At 55.2% G+C, this 15,052-nt stretch overlaps 1 protein-coding gene across 2 annotated transcripts in view; it reads left to right on the plus strand.

Annotated features, from left to right (window-relative positions):
* Positions 1 to 14,707, plus strand: part of ZC3H18 (zinc finger CCCH-type containing 18) — a 63,723-nt gene extending 49,016 nt beyond the window's left edge. For both annotated transcript variants that reach the window (XM_035282752.3, XM_002761251.7), the window contains 10 exons: positions 5,265 to 5,456; positions 6,236 to 6,361; positions 6,927 to 7,031; positions 7,546 to 7,689; positions 8,104 to 8,169; positions 10,322 to 10,482; positions 10,618 to 10,817; positions 11,396 to 11,492; positions 13,280 to 13,376; positions 13,860 to 14,707. In XM_035282752.3, the coding sequence (XP_035138643.1) occupies positions 5,265 to 5,456; positions 6,236 to 6,361; positions 6,927 to 7,031; positions 7,546 to 7,689; positions 8,104 to 8,169; positions 10,322 to 10,482; positions 10,618 to 10,817; positions 11,396 to 11,492; positions 13,280 to 13,376; positions 13,860 to 14,061 (1,390 nt within the window). In that variant the 3' untranslated portion in view covers positions 14,062 to 14,707. The remainder of the gene's footprint in view (positions 1 to 5,264; positions 5,457 to 6,235; positions 6,362 to 6,926; positions 7,032 to 7,545; positions 7,690 to 8,103; positions 8,170 to 10,321; positions 10,483 to 10,617; positions 10,818 to 11,395; positions 11,493 to 13,279; positions 13,377 to 13,859) is intronic.
* Positions 14,708 to 15,052: the final 345 nt, after the last annotated feature.

Here is a 15,052-nt window from a genome sequence, read left to right on the forward strand (position 1 = left end):
CAGACTCACCCAATTCTTGGTGGCACTTGCATAATTTTTTTTTTTTTTTAATTTTGAGATGGAGTCCTGCTCTGTCGCCCAGTCTGGAATGCAGTGGTGCAATCTCAGCTCACTGCAACCTCCGCTAGAGACGGGGTTTCACCATTTTGCCCAGTTTGGTCTCGAGCTCCTGGCCTCAGGTGATCAGCCTGCCTCAGCCTCCCAAAGTGCTGGGATTACAGGCATAAGCCACTATACCCAGCCCCAACTTGCACAGTTTTTTGTATTCAGATACTGCCTGTTACGTGTTTGCATATTTTAAATACTTTTACTTTTTTTTTTTTTAATGGAGTCTTACCCTCTTGCCCAGGCTGGAATACAGTGGCCCGATCACAGGCTACTATAGTCTTGACCTCCCAGGCTCAAGCAGTTCTTCTGCTTCAGCCCCCCACTGACCACAGGTACACACCACCACACCTGGCTAATTTTTGGTTTTTTTTTTTGTAGAGACAGCGTTTTGCCTTGTTGCCCAGGCTGGTCTCAAACCTCTGGCCTCAAGAGACACTCCCACCTCAGCCTCCCACAATGCTGGGATTACAGGCATGAGCCAGTGCACCTGGCCCACTTTTTAAACTTAAATACATTTTGAAAGGAAATTTTGTATCATTACTGTAAAGCCATCCCAGATCATTTGTCTGTATGAGTCACTGTAGTAACAAAGTCAAAAATAAAAGTGGTTATCTGGGCCGGGCACAGTGGCTCACGCCTGTAATCCCAGCACTGTGGGCAGATCACTTAAGGTCAGGAGTTTGAGACCAGCCTGGCCACACAGTGAAACCCGGTCTTCACTAAAAATACAAAACTTAGCTGGTCATGGTGGTGGGTGTCTGTAATCCCAGCTACTCAGGAGGCTGAGGTTTCAGTGAGCCAAGATCATGCCTCTGCACTCCAGCCTGGGTGACAGAGTAAGACTCCGTTTAAAAACAAAAAAAGGTTATCTGCATCCTGGTTAAAATCAGCACCACCACATCCCACACGTGGGAACGTGGGCTTGCACACAGGGCCTCCTTGCTCCATGGGCCTAGAGGCAGCTGCTTCAGAAGGAAGGTGGTGCCGCTGGTGGCAGGGGAGGGCTCCTGCAGTGACGAGAGAGTGCAGGCCGGTCTATAACCCTGGCCCAGAGGAGAGCCCTTTCTGATCCCTCCTAGGCCTGCCTCTGGCTGTTTTTATTTTGAAATTCAGTAGCCTTGTCTCCAGAGGGAATGGGCAACGCTTCCTGGGGGGCAAACACCAGTGGAGGCCTGCACCGCCTGCCTCTCTGGACCTCAGCTGGTTTTATTTCCATGCCATGGCGGGGGACAGGCAGACGCTTTTTTCCTTCTCCCTCATTACATAGTGCTGCAGCTTCACCCGAAGAAGAGGTGGCCCCGGCCACGCCTTGACTTCTGCCCTTTCCCTCACCCTGTATGAAGGGCCGCACCGTTCTGGTGACTAATCGCTGCTCCGTTTCCTCTTGTGTTTGTAGGATGAGCATGTACAGGAAGTGTAAAGGTGAAAGTAGCCTGTGACAGGGAGGGCCATCAGACAGGTGTTTACTTCCTTCCTGGATGACTTTTCCAGGGGACACCCAGATGTGGCAATAGCTCTTTGGGTTTTGGGCTGACGTAGCAGGAGCCGAAGCCCTGATGTCATGTGCCCATGTCCTTAGGACAGTGTTAAGTGGGGGAAGCTGCCGCATACTGCCCGCTCAGCAGGTGGTAGGCGTGTTTGCCAGCCAGCGGGTTGACTAGACAGGCTCTGAAAACATAAACATCGATGGTTTCATGTGTTGTGTGACGTAAGCAGATGCCACCACAGCAGAGCCAGAAGGCAGAGAGTCGTAACACAGGAACTAAACAGCTTTTTTTCTTTTTTTCTTTTTTTTTGAGACTGAGTCTTGCTCTGTGACCCGGCCGGAATGCAGTGGCATGATCTCAGCTCACTGCCACCTCCACCTCCCGGGTTCAAGCAGTTCCCCTGCCTCAGCCTCCTCCCGAGTAGCCGGGACTATAGGTGCACACCACTACGCATGCCCAGCAAATATTCTGTATTTTAGTAGAGACAGGGTTTCACCATGTTGGCCAGGATGGTCTCGATCTCCTGACCTTGTGATCTGCCCACGTTGGCCTCCCGAGTGCTGGAATTACAGACGTGAGCCACCCACCGCGCCCAGCCTAAAACAGCTTTTTACAAAGTGTTCGTAGGCCGGGCATGGTGGCTCAAGCCTGTAATTCCAGCACTTTGGGAGGCCAGATCGGGAGGACTGCTTGAGGCCAGGAATTCGAGACCAGCCTGGGCAACATAGGGAGACCTCAAAAAAAATTTTTTTATTACCTGGTTGTGGTGCATGCCTGTAGTCCTGGCTGCTCGGGAGGCTTAGTGAGAGGAGCCCTTCAGTCTGGAAGTTCAAGGCTGCCGTGAGCTGTGATTGCACCACTGCTCTCCAGTGTGGGCAACAGAGCAGGACCCTATTTCTGAAAAACGGGGAAAAAGCCGTGTTCTGTTTACACAGTTACCAGGATTTTGTGTTGGTTTGTGTGTGGGCGGTGCTTGTGCTTGTTAATGGCGGGTAAGTAAAACTGGTTTATTTTCAGAGAAAGTGTTTGACAGTCTACCAAGAACCTGTAAAATGTGTATCTTCTTTGACCCATTAATTTCATTTCTGAAGAGTTTACCCTTTAAAAAATCAGATACTTATGTATACGGGGCCACTTGAATATTATTTGTGTTTGATTTTTTGTTTGTTTTTTGAGACAGAGTCTCCGTCTGTTGTCCAGGCTGGAGTGCAGTGGCGTGATCTTGGCTCATTGCAACCTCCGTCTCCCAGGTTCAAGCGACTCTCCTGCCTCAGCCTCCCAAGTAGCTGGGATTACATGCGCCCGCCACCATGCCTGGCTAATTTTTTTTTTTTTTAGAGCGAATCTCGCTCTGTTGCCCAGGCTAGAGTGCAGTGATTCTGGGTTCACTGCAACCTCTACCTCCCGGGTTGCAGCAGTTCTCCTGCCTCAGCCTTCCCAGCAGCCCAGCTACCTTTTTTTTTTTTTTTCTTTTTGGCAGGGTCTCACTCTCTCGCCCAGGCAAGAGTGCAGTGGCACAGCCTTAGCTCACTGCAACCTGCGCCTCGCGATATCCAGCAGTCTCTCACCTCAGCCTGTTGAAGTAGCTGAGATTCCAGGCACCCATAATAATGTCCAGCTAATTTTTGTATTTTTTTTATTTTTGGAGATAGGATTTCACCACGTTACCCAGGCTGCTCTCAGATTGCTGGCATCAGGCTTTCTGTGCACCTCAGCCTCTCCCAGAGTGCTGAGGGTACAGGTGTGAGCCACCGCAGCGGGCCCAAAATCTTTATTTATTTAGAGACAGTCTGGCTCTGTCACCCAGGCTACAGTACAATGGTGCAGTCTCAGCTCACTGCAACCTCTGCCTCCCAGGTTCAAGCAATTCTCCTGCCTCAGTCCTCCAAGTAGCTGGGACCACAGGCGCCCGTCACCACACCCGGCTAATTTTTGAATTTTTAGTGGAAACGGAGTTTTGCCATGGTGGCCAGGTTGGTCTTGAACTCCTGGCCTCAAATGATCCACCTGCCTTGGCCTCCCAAAGTGCTGGGATTACAGGCTTGACCCACTGTACCCAGACCCAGCCCAAAGTTTGTAAGTGAACTTTTATGGATTGGTAATCACTAAAAATACAGATTTTATGGGTTCAGCAGATGCCTTCATATGAGGCATTTACATTTTGCTCCTCTCTAGTTAGTATTGAAATTAAACTGCTTTATCATCAGTCCTGGGCTTGTGAGTTTGGGGTTGCTTTTGCTTGCAGAGTGTATTGGGTTTGTGGAGTGCTTCAGAGGCAAAGAGCCCCTCCTCGAGGCAGATCGCGGGTCTGGGCTGCACAGCATGCTCTGCCTCTGTTCATTTCCCTGCCCGCCAGGTGTGGGCAAGGAGGTCTCCTGGCTTCTCAGGACAGATCTCTGGTCAGTACCTCACTGTGCACCATGCGTGACCTGCTGTGCTCCATAGAGCTTGACTTTCACGTTTAGGTCTGTGATTTGCTTCCTGTTGTTCGTCTCTGTGCTCACGTATAGTTACCACTTAGCAGCCCTTCTGGTGTCAGGAAGCAGCTGCTCTCAGTCCCTCACCTGCCGCTCTGAGATCAGCACTGCTCTGTAGGAGGCCAGTGGTGGTCTCAGCTCTTCATGGTGATTAAATCAGGACGTTCTCTAGCTGCGATTAATTGGTCTCTTTAAACGTAAAGCAGTGAACAAAGAAGACGTTTAAGGCTCCGGCTGATTCATTCACTAATTTCTTTTTTTTTTTTTTTTTTGAGATGAGTGTCTGTTGCCAGGCTGGAGTGCAGTGGTGCAGTCTTGGCTCACTGCAACCTCTGCCTCAGCCTCCTGAGTAGCTGGGACTACAGGCTAGTGCCACTATGCCTGGCTCATTTTTTGTATTTTAGCAGAGACGGAGTTTCACCATGTTGGTCAGGATGGTCTCTATCTCCTGACCTTGTGATGCACCCGCCTCAGCCTCCCAAAGTGCTGGGATTACAGGTGTGAGTCACCATGCCGGCCTTTTTTTTTGAGACAGAGTCTCACTCTGTTTCTCAGGCTGGAAGTGCAGTGGTGTGATCTTGGCTCACTGCAACCTCTGCCTTCTGGGTTCAAGCGATTCTCATGCCTCAGCCTCCTGAGTAGCTGGGATTACAGGCACCTACCACTACCACACTGGCTAATTTTTGTATTTTTAGTAGAGATGGGATTTTACCATGTTACCCAGGCTGGTCTTGAATTCCTGACCTCAAGTGATCCACCTACCTCGGCCTCCCAAAGTGCTGGGATTACAGGCATGAGCCACCGTGCCCAGCCTAATTTCATCAATATGTATTATGTACCTACTAGTATGCCAGCACTAGAGACAGTATCAGACGAGATGGGCTCCATCCCTGTCCATCCCAGAGCTGACAGTATAGCTGGGAAGACAGAAACTAAGTGAGTGATGACACCCAAAAAAAGGAACTGCCATTCTGGTTCAGGAGAAAGACCCTGAGCCGAGACTGTTTGTGGAGGGGGCTCTGCTCGTCTCGTGCATGTGATGATGACTTTTGCAAGTGGTCTGGTTTCCGCTGTATGACCCTGTTTATCTGATGATCCTTAAATAAGCCAGGTATGGGTTAGTCTCCCCCACTGCTGTCACCCACACAGCAGGGCGGTGGCCCGAGAGTTGGTAACGCCTCTGTGCTTTCAGCCGCCAAGCTGAGCCACCAAAGAAGGAGGCCACCACTGCGGGGCCACAGGTGAAGCGAGCAGATGAGTGGAAGGACCCTTGGCGCCGATCCAAGTCTCCCAAGAAGAAACTTGGGGTGTCGGTCTCCCCAAGCCGGGCTCGAAGGCGTCGGAAAACATCGGCCTCGTCAGCCTCTGCCTCCAATTCCTCTAGGTAAGGAGGGCTCGTGGTGTGTCAGCTCCTCGGCACTGTCAGCTGAACACTGTGTACCTCACTGGGTCAGGTTGGGAACACCCTGGCCCTGCTGTTGCTGTGGCGTTGTTGCCTGAAGACCAGTCAGTGGGACTAACCCAGCGTTTATACATTCAGCAAAGAGCATCAGTGCCAAGCAGGACTGACACGGCGACCCCACATGGGGCATGGACCCTGGCGACTGAGCCCAGCTGCTCCCAGGGAGTGGCAGGCTACACTGCAGGGAGGGGCACCTGGGTGCAGGTGGATGCACAGACCTGGGCCGGCAAGTCCATCTGTTCCTCACAGACTGTGGGCCTGAAGTTCTGCTCCTCCGTGTGCAGCCCTGGTCTCAGCACACAGGAAGTGGGTTCGGGCCATGAGAGCCTGGCTCCCAGAAAGCAGGGGCCCGGGGTGGACCCTGCGGTACTCCATCAGAGCAGGAGGTGTGGGTGGGAGGCCAGGCTTCCCAGCGGGTACAGATGGACAGATATACACACACGTGAGCTGCGTCAGTGCACATACTCTGGCCCTGTCCACTCAGGCAGTCACCCAGTGACAGTGGGCCCACGCCATGCCCAGGTCTTGATTTCTAAACCCTGTTCTCCACTGAGGAGGGATGGGCTGAAGTGTCTGGGAAACGCTGTGCATGTCTCTGCGGCTGTGTGTCCAGGTCTGCACTGGAGGGCAGCAGCTCAGCACAGGGCGTGCATGGCAGGGGGCCTCTCACCTCCCACCGCGCTCCCTCACGCCCACCCCAGGTCATCTTCTCGGTCATCGTCCTACTCTGGCTCCGGCTCATCCCGGTCGCGATCCCGGTCTTCATCCTACAGCTCCTACTCCAGCCGCTCTTCCAGACACAGCTCGTTCTCAGGAAGCCGGTCCAGGTTCGTCCCCGGGGCCCATTCGGGGCCCTCAGCAGGTGCATTGAGCGTGGGCGCCTGTGGATGTGGCTGGAGTGGTACCAGTAGCCCCTTGGGGTAAAGCCCCTTCTGGCAGCTGAACTAGAGTGGCCAGAGGGTCAGGTCCTGTGTCCCCCCACCAAACACTAGCCTTGTGGGCCCTCGTCCTGGTGCAGATGGTGCTGTCACTGAGGACCACAGTCTGAGATCCTGACAGGCCAAGGAAGGGGCCAGATGCAGCCCTGTCCTGCAGGTGTTTCTGTGGGAGCCATGCTGATGCCCCGCTGCCAAGAAACCTGTCCCCAGCCGTCCTGCACACACGTGAACATGACACATGCCTCCCAGAGGACCCGCCAGTGGGTGCTGACACCTTCCACACTCCAGTCTGCTCTGGGCAGATGACAGAATAGGTCCAGAACTGAAGTTCAATCTGAGGCCCATACTCGGAAATTTGTGGCCTGTTCCATGGATCTGGGTGGGTCCTCAGTGGCCTTGGGCTGGTGAAGAAACACCCCCAGGCCCTTCCTCACACCTTTGTTCACTCCCCCAGGTCCCGGTCCTTCTCTTCGTCCCCGTCCCCGTCCCCAACACCTTCCCCACATAGACCTTCCATCAGAACCAAGGGGGAGCCGGCCCCACCGCCTGGGAAAGCAGGGTGAGTCCCCGGCCTGTGGGGAGGTCCTGGCAGCCCAGCCTCCAGAGGCTGCAGCTTCTTCCTTCCATCTCTGTCTGTCAATTGCGTTTGGGACCAAAGAGATGAGGTTGCTTCAGGGGTCTGTCCCCGGAGGGTGAATAGGCTGGGGATCACTGGGCACAGCCCCTGTTCTCAAGCTGCCCTTGCACTACAGTGTTCCCCCCAGACCCCTGGGGACACGGCAGCAGCCCCGGGTATTCTCACGGGGTCTGTCTCTCAGCCTGCTCCGTCACCCCCTGGTGCCTGCAGCTCTTGCCTGTTAGAGGGGAGGCTGGAAGGGCTGCTGGGGGCTTTGAAGCCATTCCCAAGTACTCTGTCACTGATCGATGGGGAACCATATCCAGACACGAGCCTCTTACTTAGCGTCACAGGCATGCAGTGTTGTACCCTGAGGTTCAGGTGCATTTAAAGGGGACATGGGCCAGTGGGGCCTCGTCCACCAGCCCTGCCCTGCCCAAGCTTCCCTGTTTCACAGAGAGAAGTCAGTGAAGAAGCCAGCCCCGCCTCCAGCCCCACCACAGGCCACCAAAACCACTGCTCCTGTCCCCGAGCCCACCAAACCAGGAGACCCCCGGGAAGCCAGGAGGAAGGAGCGGCAAGCCAGGACCCCCCCGAGGAGGTGAGCATTCCGGCGTCTGTGTCCTTGGTGCAACCATGATGATGGCACTGGTGGAAATCTGGTGTGGGGGGGTCCGGAGCCAGGTCGTAAGAGGCGCCCCCCAGCAGAGCAGCAGCAGCCAGTGAGCCCTGACCTGGGAACCTGTCCCGCTCCCTCTCTAAGCCTGTTTTTCTGGAGCCTGATGGGGAAAGGACAGCATGGTAGGGATCACCGGCTGTCCATCCACAGCCCCTGTCTGCACTGAGAGGTGCTGTCCCTGAGAGAGTGCATTTTTGAGAAACACTGCCTAAAGGAAAATAGCCCCAGGCCCTTTTATAAGTCGGTGGCAAGGCCAGTCTGGAGCCTCACCTCGCAGGGCTGCTGGTGGGAAGGGGAGGCCGTGCCCGGTGAGCCCAGCTGTTGCTTGTGTTACAGGCGGACGATCAGCGGCAGCGGCAGCGGCAGTGGCAGCAGCTACAGCGGCTCCAGCTCCCGATCCAGGTCATTCCTGTCACCCTGTGCCTCTGTCTCCCTCCCCATCAGGGACAGGAAGTCCCCAGAAGAGGCCAGCCTGTGGGATGGGGAGTCTCCCACAGGCCGGCTGGGGCCAGCTCTGGGGCTCCTCTGGGTCTGAGTCACCCTGGTGCCATGGAAGGCTGTGGTTGGAACTGATGCAGATGATAAAATGGGCCAGGACTCATGTGATAGGGAGACCCCCCCACACACACAGCTTGTGAACTCGAGGGTGCTCAGGTAAGGAGGAGGGGCCTCCACCCTGCTGACTTGATGCCCCATCTCCCTAAGAGAGCACCTGCACCTGGGGAGGAGCCGGCAGCTTCCGGCCCAGCAGAGGCGGAGGCTGGGCCTGCGGGGCCTGTCACACCCCTGAGGGACCGAGGAAGCCAGTAAAAAACATGTAAGAGAATACACGGGAAAGATTTGGGACCAGACGTGGGGCTCATGCCTGTGATCCCAGCGCTTTGGGCAGGAGGGTTGCTGGAGCCTAGGACGTGAAGACCGGCCTGAGCAACATGGTGAGACCATCTCCACAGAAAAAGTTTTTTTTTTTTTTTGAGACAGTTTCATTCTTACTGCCCAGGCCGGAGTGCAATGATGCAATCTCGGCTCACTGCAACCTCTGCCTCCTGGGTTCAAGCGATTCTCCTGCCTCAGGCTCCCAAGTAGCTGGGACTACAGGCGCACACCACCACACCCAGCTAATTTTGTATTTTTAGTGGACATGGGGTTTCATCATGTTGGTGGCTGGTCTCAAACTCCTGACCTCAGGTGATCCGCCCTCCTTGGCTTCCCAAACTGCTGGGCTTATAGGTGTGAGGCACTGTGCCCAGCCCAGAAATGTTCTGTAATTAGCTGGGTATAGTGGTGTGTGCCTACGGTCCCAGCTACTTGGGAGGTCAAGGTTGCCATGCGCTATGATCACACCACTGCATTCTAGCCTGGACGATGGAGTGAGGCCCTCCCAAAACAGGAAAACCGAAAAAGGATTTCCGAGGTTTCGTTTTAAAAGAAGACAGTGTTGAATCTGTCTTTAGATTCCTTACTGAGTAGTTGTCAGACTTTGTGTGTTTGTTTAAATTGTTTTTGGAGAGACATGGTCTTGGTATGTTGTTCAGGCTGGTCTCAAACTCCTGGGGGCTCAAGTGATCCTCCTCCCTTGGTCTCCTAAAGTCCTGGGATTATAGGCGTGAGCCACCATGCCTGGCCTAAAATGTTTTTCTTTTTTCAAGATAGAGTCTTGCTCTGCTGCCCAGGCTGGAGTACAGTGGCACAACCTTAACTCACTGCAGTCTCCGCCTGCTGGCTTCAAGCAATTCTCCTGCCTCAGCTTCCTGAGTAGCTGGAACTACAGGCACGCACCACCATGCCCAGCTAATTTTTGGATTTTTAGTAGAGATGGGGTTTCACCACGTTGGCCAGACTGGTCTCAATCTCTTGACCTCGTGATCCACCCGCCTCGGCCTCCCAAAGTGCTGGGATTACAGGCGTCAGCCGCCGCGCCGGGCCTAAAATGTTTCTTAATAGGTTTGAAATGTTTTAAAGACCTGACTTTTGTAAAAGAAAAAAAATGCATTGTTTCTCTTATCCCTCCCCTTGGGAAACCCCTCGCCTGGCCCACAAATCTCACCCATGTATTCTCAACACCCTCGGGAGACGTGGTAGTGTTTTCCTGAGCAGCAGATGAGCAGGGCGGACTCAGGTGCCCGTCCTGTGTGCTCTGTGTCCACGTTGAGTGTGCACTGGAGGAGCCACAGACCTGCTGTTTCTGTCCGTCTGCCGTGTTCTCCTAAGGCATTCCCTGAGACCATGGAATCGCTCATTGTGTTTTAATTGCCCTGTGGGCTGAAGCAGCCTCCCCTTTAGTCGCAGGTGTCTAAGCCAGGGACTCTGCTTCAGTTCCACCCTTGCCACTGTTGGCTGGGCTCAGTCCTGTTCCCCTTCCCAACAGGCAGCCTGACAGCCTTGGGGATGTCCCTTACTGTGTAGCCCTGAGACTGCCCAGAGTGCCCCCGGTATCACACACTCCATGGGTACATGGCCCATAAATGGACACTGGGTAAAAGGGACCATGCGGCCCCTGCTGGCCCCTCCCTCCAGTCTGTTTGGACTGTGCGAGATGTTCTTGTATACCCAGGTCCCTGAGCATAAGCAGCGTCTCCTCAGTGTCCAGCGCCACGTCCAGCAGCAGCTCTGCACACAGCGTGGACTCGGAGGACATGTACGCAGACCTGGCCAGCCCCGTGTCCTCAGCCAGCTCTCGGTCCCCGGCCCCAGCCCAGACCAGGAAGGAGAAAGGTACTCGGGGCCCTGGTGCCTTTGGGGAGCAGCTTGGGGAGGGGGAGGACGACTGGGCACAGACTCTGTCTGGCTGTGGGTGTGGCCACGGGAAAGTCGCCAGCACCCACATGACTCCGGATTGGTCATTGGCAGGAAAGTCTAAGAAAGAGGACGGTGTTAAAGAGGAAAAGCGGAAGAGGGACTCGTCCACACAGCCACCCAAATCTGCAAAAGCTCCAGCAGGGGGGAAGTCCTCCCAGCAGCCGCCGACGCCCCAGCAGGCCCCCTCCGGGCAGCCCCAGCAGGGCACATTTGTTGCCCACAAGGAGATCAAGTTGACACTGTTGAATAAGGTGAGGGAACTGGCCCTACTGGTGGCTGCCCCAGCGTTTAGGTCGGGGTCCTTCCTCCTGAGACAGCTTCCTCCTGGGGAACGGAGCCTGAGTGAGGGCCAGTGGGCCTTACGGGTGTTAGCACAGCCTATCGTGTGGGCCTGGGCCGGGAAGTGGAAGCGTCCTGGGAGGGTCGGGTGCTGCTGGCGCCTCTATGAACAGGGAGCATGTTCTCTCCGTGTCTGTGGACAGAGAGGGGGTTCTCTCCGTGTTTGTGGCTGCCATTCCCTGCCAGGCGGTCTCAATACAATACAGGAAGCCTTAGTCTCTGCTGGAAGGGCGAGAGGCCTGGCTTGCAGGGATCCCATTTCCTCCTAGAGTGGCCCCCATGGGAGCAGAAAGGCCCACTGGGTGCTTCCTATGGAACACGATAGGCCCCAAGTTCACAGTGGGGGTGCCCTTGGTCCGGGTTATGGAGGCCTCAGTCAGGGCCACAGGGTCTCACAGGCGTGTGAGGGGATCCTTGGGGGCAGAGCATGTTGCCGGCGAGGACACGGCTGCTGGCCCGGTCATCCTCACTGACCTCTCTTTTGTCCCAGGCTGCTGATAAAGGAAGCAGGAAGCGCTATGAACCATCAGACAAGGACAGGCAGAGCCCTCCTCCAGCCAAGCGGGCCAACACATCCCCAGACCGAGGTGAGCCTGCCAGCCCTAGGGAGCAGGCAGATGGGAGCCTGGCCATGCGGAGGAGCTGGTCTCAGACCCCATCGCTCTTAACAAGTATGGGGAGGGCCCAGGAAACGTCTGACTTACAGATTGTATCTGTCAATATTTACAGTACTGAAAACTAAAACTAAGAAAAATTTTTAATACTTGTTTAAAAATAACAGGGCCGGGCATGGTGGCTCATTCCTGTAATCCCAGCACTTTGGGAGGCCGAGGCAGGCAGATCACTTGAGGTCTTGAGTTCAAGACCAGCCTGGCCAGCATGTTGCAACGTGGTCTCTAGTAAAATACAACAATTAGCCAGGCGTGTTGGTGGGTGCCTGTGACTGCAGCTACTCAGATGCTGAGCCCGGAGAATGGCTTGAACCCGGGAGGTGGACGTTTCAATGAGCCGAGATTGCATGACTCCACTCCGGCCTGGGCGACAGAGCAAGACCCTGTCTCAAAAAAAAAAAAATAAATAATAATAATAATAATAACAGTAATAGGCTGGGCACAGTGGCTCACACCTGTAATCCCAGCACTGTGGGAGGCCAGCATGGGCAGATCATTTGAGATCAGGAGTTCGAGACCAGCCTGGCCAACATGGTGAAACCCCATCTCTACTAAAAACACAAAAAGTAGCCAGGTGTGGTGGTGGGTGCCTGTAATCCCAGCTACTTGGGAGGCTGAGGCAGGAGAATCACTTGAAGCTGGAAGGCGGAGGTTGCTGTGAGCCGAGATCATGTGAGACTCTATCTCAAAACAAAATAACTAAACCCAATAAAAATAACAGTAATAAACCACTGTATTTTTTTACACGCATGCCATTTTTGCAAAAAACATTTTCCAGAACAAATGAGCAGGAATGGTGTTGGTTTTTCTATTTTTGCAAATTGTTTTAAAGTCTGGCTGACAGAAGACCGCTGGACCTTCATGCTTTGTGCGCTCTGGAAACCCTCCCAGCCTCCTGAGGACTGAGTGACAGGGCAGACGGTGTCCGTGATCATGTGAGCCACGTAGATCTGAAAGGATCTCCGGCACCCCCAGCCATCCTGACCTCACCCCGAGAGCGGAGGCCCAGATGGAAAGATAGAGATTGTCCTGGCTGGCTTTGATGGGTGGAGCGCAAACCAAACAGGCCAAGGGCCTGGCCACCGGCACAGACGCTCCCAGACCAGGGAATAGGCAGGGGCTTCCAGACCCCTCCCCAAGTCGTCCTTTAGGCTTGTCGGGGGCAGGAAGGGGAATTGCTCTCCTTTGTCCCTAAGCCCAGGGCCTGTGCCCCGTGCAGCTGGCCTGGAACAGCCTTGCTGTTTTTGCCTGGGGTCAGAGCCAGGGCCACTGGGGTCCTGCTGACCTAGCTTCACTCTCGAGCCTCGGGCCTGTGCTGGCCAGTGGTCCCTCCCTGCCTCTCTCATCCCGACAGCGTCAGTGAAACACTCCTGGTCTCGGCTTCGCTTGTATTTCTCTACTGCCAGCCTTTCTTCTTGTTCCATATATGAAGACCCACTTGACCCATTTCTTCAGAGCTAGGAAGGAGTTTTGCCTTCCTGTGAGATAGTGGCTGCTCAGTGGAACCTGGAGCCCAGGTTTGGCTCAGCCTCGTTTCCAGATGCCTTGGGGCCCACATCTCTCTTCTCTTCTGCTTGGCTCTTGCCTTTTCATCTCTTTATAAAAAGGAAGGAAGTGAACTGAGCAGCCTCAGGCTTTAGAAGTGGGTCCCTGGCATCCCCTGTAAACCAGGAAGGTGGTCTCACTCTGTACCTATCACACAGGTTCTCGGGACAGGAAGTCAGGTGGGAGACTGGGCTCCCCGAAGCCAGAGCGGCAGAGAGGCCAGAACTCCAAAGCCCCTGCAGCCCCATCTGACAGGTGAGTCCCACCCAGCACGTGCCCTGGGCGCACCTCGGGGGCTAGACCAAGCCCGTCCCTCGGGGAGGCCAGCAGCATCAGGGCCAGCCCTGAGCCAGGCCAGAGGCTCCGCTTAGTTCAGAAGGCAGAAGGGCAGCCCAGGCTGGAGGTGTCACTCCAGCTTCTGCTAGGCAGACAGGGTGAGGGGCAGGGAAGGCCAGCTCCATCCCCACAAACACACTCCTGCCCTGGTCGAGGCTGCCCTGGGCACAGAGGTGGGAAGAAGAGCAGGAGGTTGTGCGGGGCCGGCCCAGGCCCCTCCCAGTCTCTGGTCCACAAAGCCCGGGAGCCCGTGGGTAGGACCAGGCCTGCTTGTGACAGCATCAGCCCCTGCCTGTCTTGGTGGCCACTGAGGGCGCAGTGGAAGCTCCCCTGCAGGGAGGACAACCTCGCTGCCCTGTCTGCCTGCAGACGAGGCTCACAGTCTTCCCCACCCGCTTCCAGGAAGCGCCAGCTGTCACCGCAGGCTAAGAGTTCCAGCAAGGTCACCAGCGTGCCTGGCAAAGCCTCGGATCCCGGCGCCACCGCCAGCACCAAATCAGGGAAGGCCAGTACACTGTCACGGCGGGAGGAGCTGCTGAAGCAGCTGAAGGCCGTGGAGGACGCTATCGCGCGCAAGCGGGCCAAGATCCCTGGGAAAGCGTAGGCCGTGCCCCACCGGGCTGGACGTGTTTTTATACATAGGGTAAGCACAGCCATTTCGGATTTTGCAGTTAATATCTTATTTTGGCTGTGATTCTTTTTAAAAAGTAAAAAAGAAAAAAAAGTTTCTCAGCTGGAAAAGAAGCCACAGAGGAAATGATGCCGCTGAATCCCCGCCTCCCTCCTCAGAGCAGAAGTCCCGCTGGACAGACACCGACAGCGCTAGTGACCAGCACGGTTCTCATGTAAATTACAAGCCCCAGCCGCCAGCCCCGCCGTCTCTTCCTCCTCCACCGTCTTCTTCCCTGGCCCCAGTCAGGCCCGAGGAGCCCCCACTCTGGGTCCCTGGCTCCAGGTCCAGGCAGCCAGGCTCCCTCCTGAGCCGAGAAACGGAACACCTCGTGAACCACTGGTGGCACCTCCTCCTCCTCACCCGCCCCTGGATCAAAAATATATATATATTCTCAACTAAAGTCTGATCAGGAAATACTTCCTGTCTTTTATTTTAAGCATCAAATTGTTTTAGTTGATTTAAAAAGGAAAAAATACAGAAAAGACCAAAAAAAGACCAAGGGTATTGTTGGGGCATCTGTCTAATGTGGAGGGTCTTTTTTTGAGGGGTCTCCTAAAATAAAATATTTTGATAAGCAGCTGTCCTTGCCCTCGTGCTGTGTGTGCCCTCTGCCTACGAGCAGCCGGCGCCGCCTCTGCTGCACGCTGCGCTCAGCCCTGCGCTCGGGAGCCACTGGAGGGTGAGGGTGTGGCCACGCTCATCCCCCACCACCTGCCCCAAGGACCCACCCTGGAGCCGGAGATGTTGGCGGCGGGGGGGGGGGGGGGGGGGGGGCTGGCACCCATGCTGCTCCCCCTGGGCTGTGCTGGGACTTCCTTGGTCTGTGAGGAGGAGGCACCTTCCCTGCACAGGCCATGGTGCTGGAGGCCAAGAGTTCAGGGCCAGCTGCCAGCCCCCAGTGTGATGCCCCATTCCACAGCAG

The sequence above is a fragment of the Callithrix jacchus genome, chromosome 20 (assembly GCF_049354715.1).
Source record: "Callithrix jacchus isolate 240 chromosome 20, calJac240_pri, whole genome shotgun sequence".
Classification (NCBI taxonomy): Eukaryota; Metazoa; Chordata; class Mammalia; order Primates; family Cebidae; genus Callithrix; species Callithrix jacchus.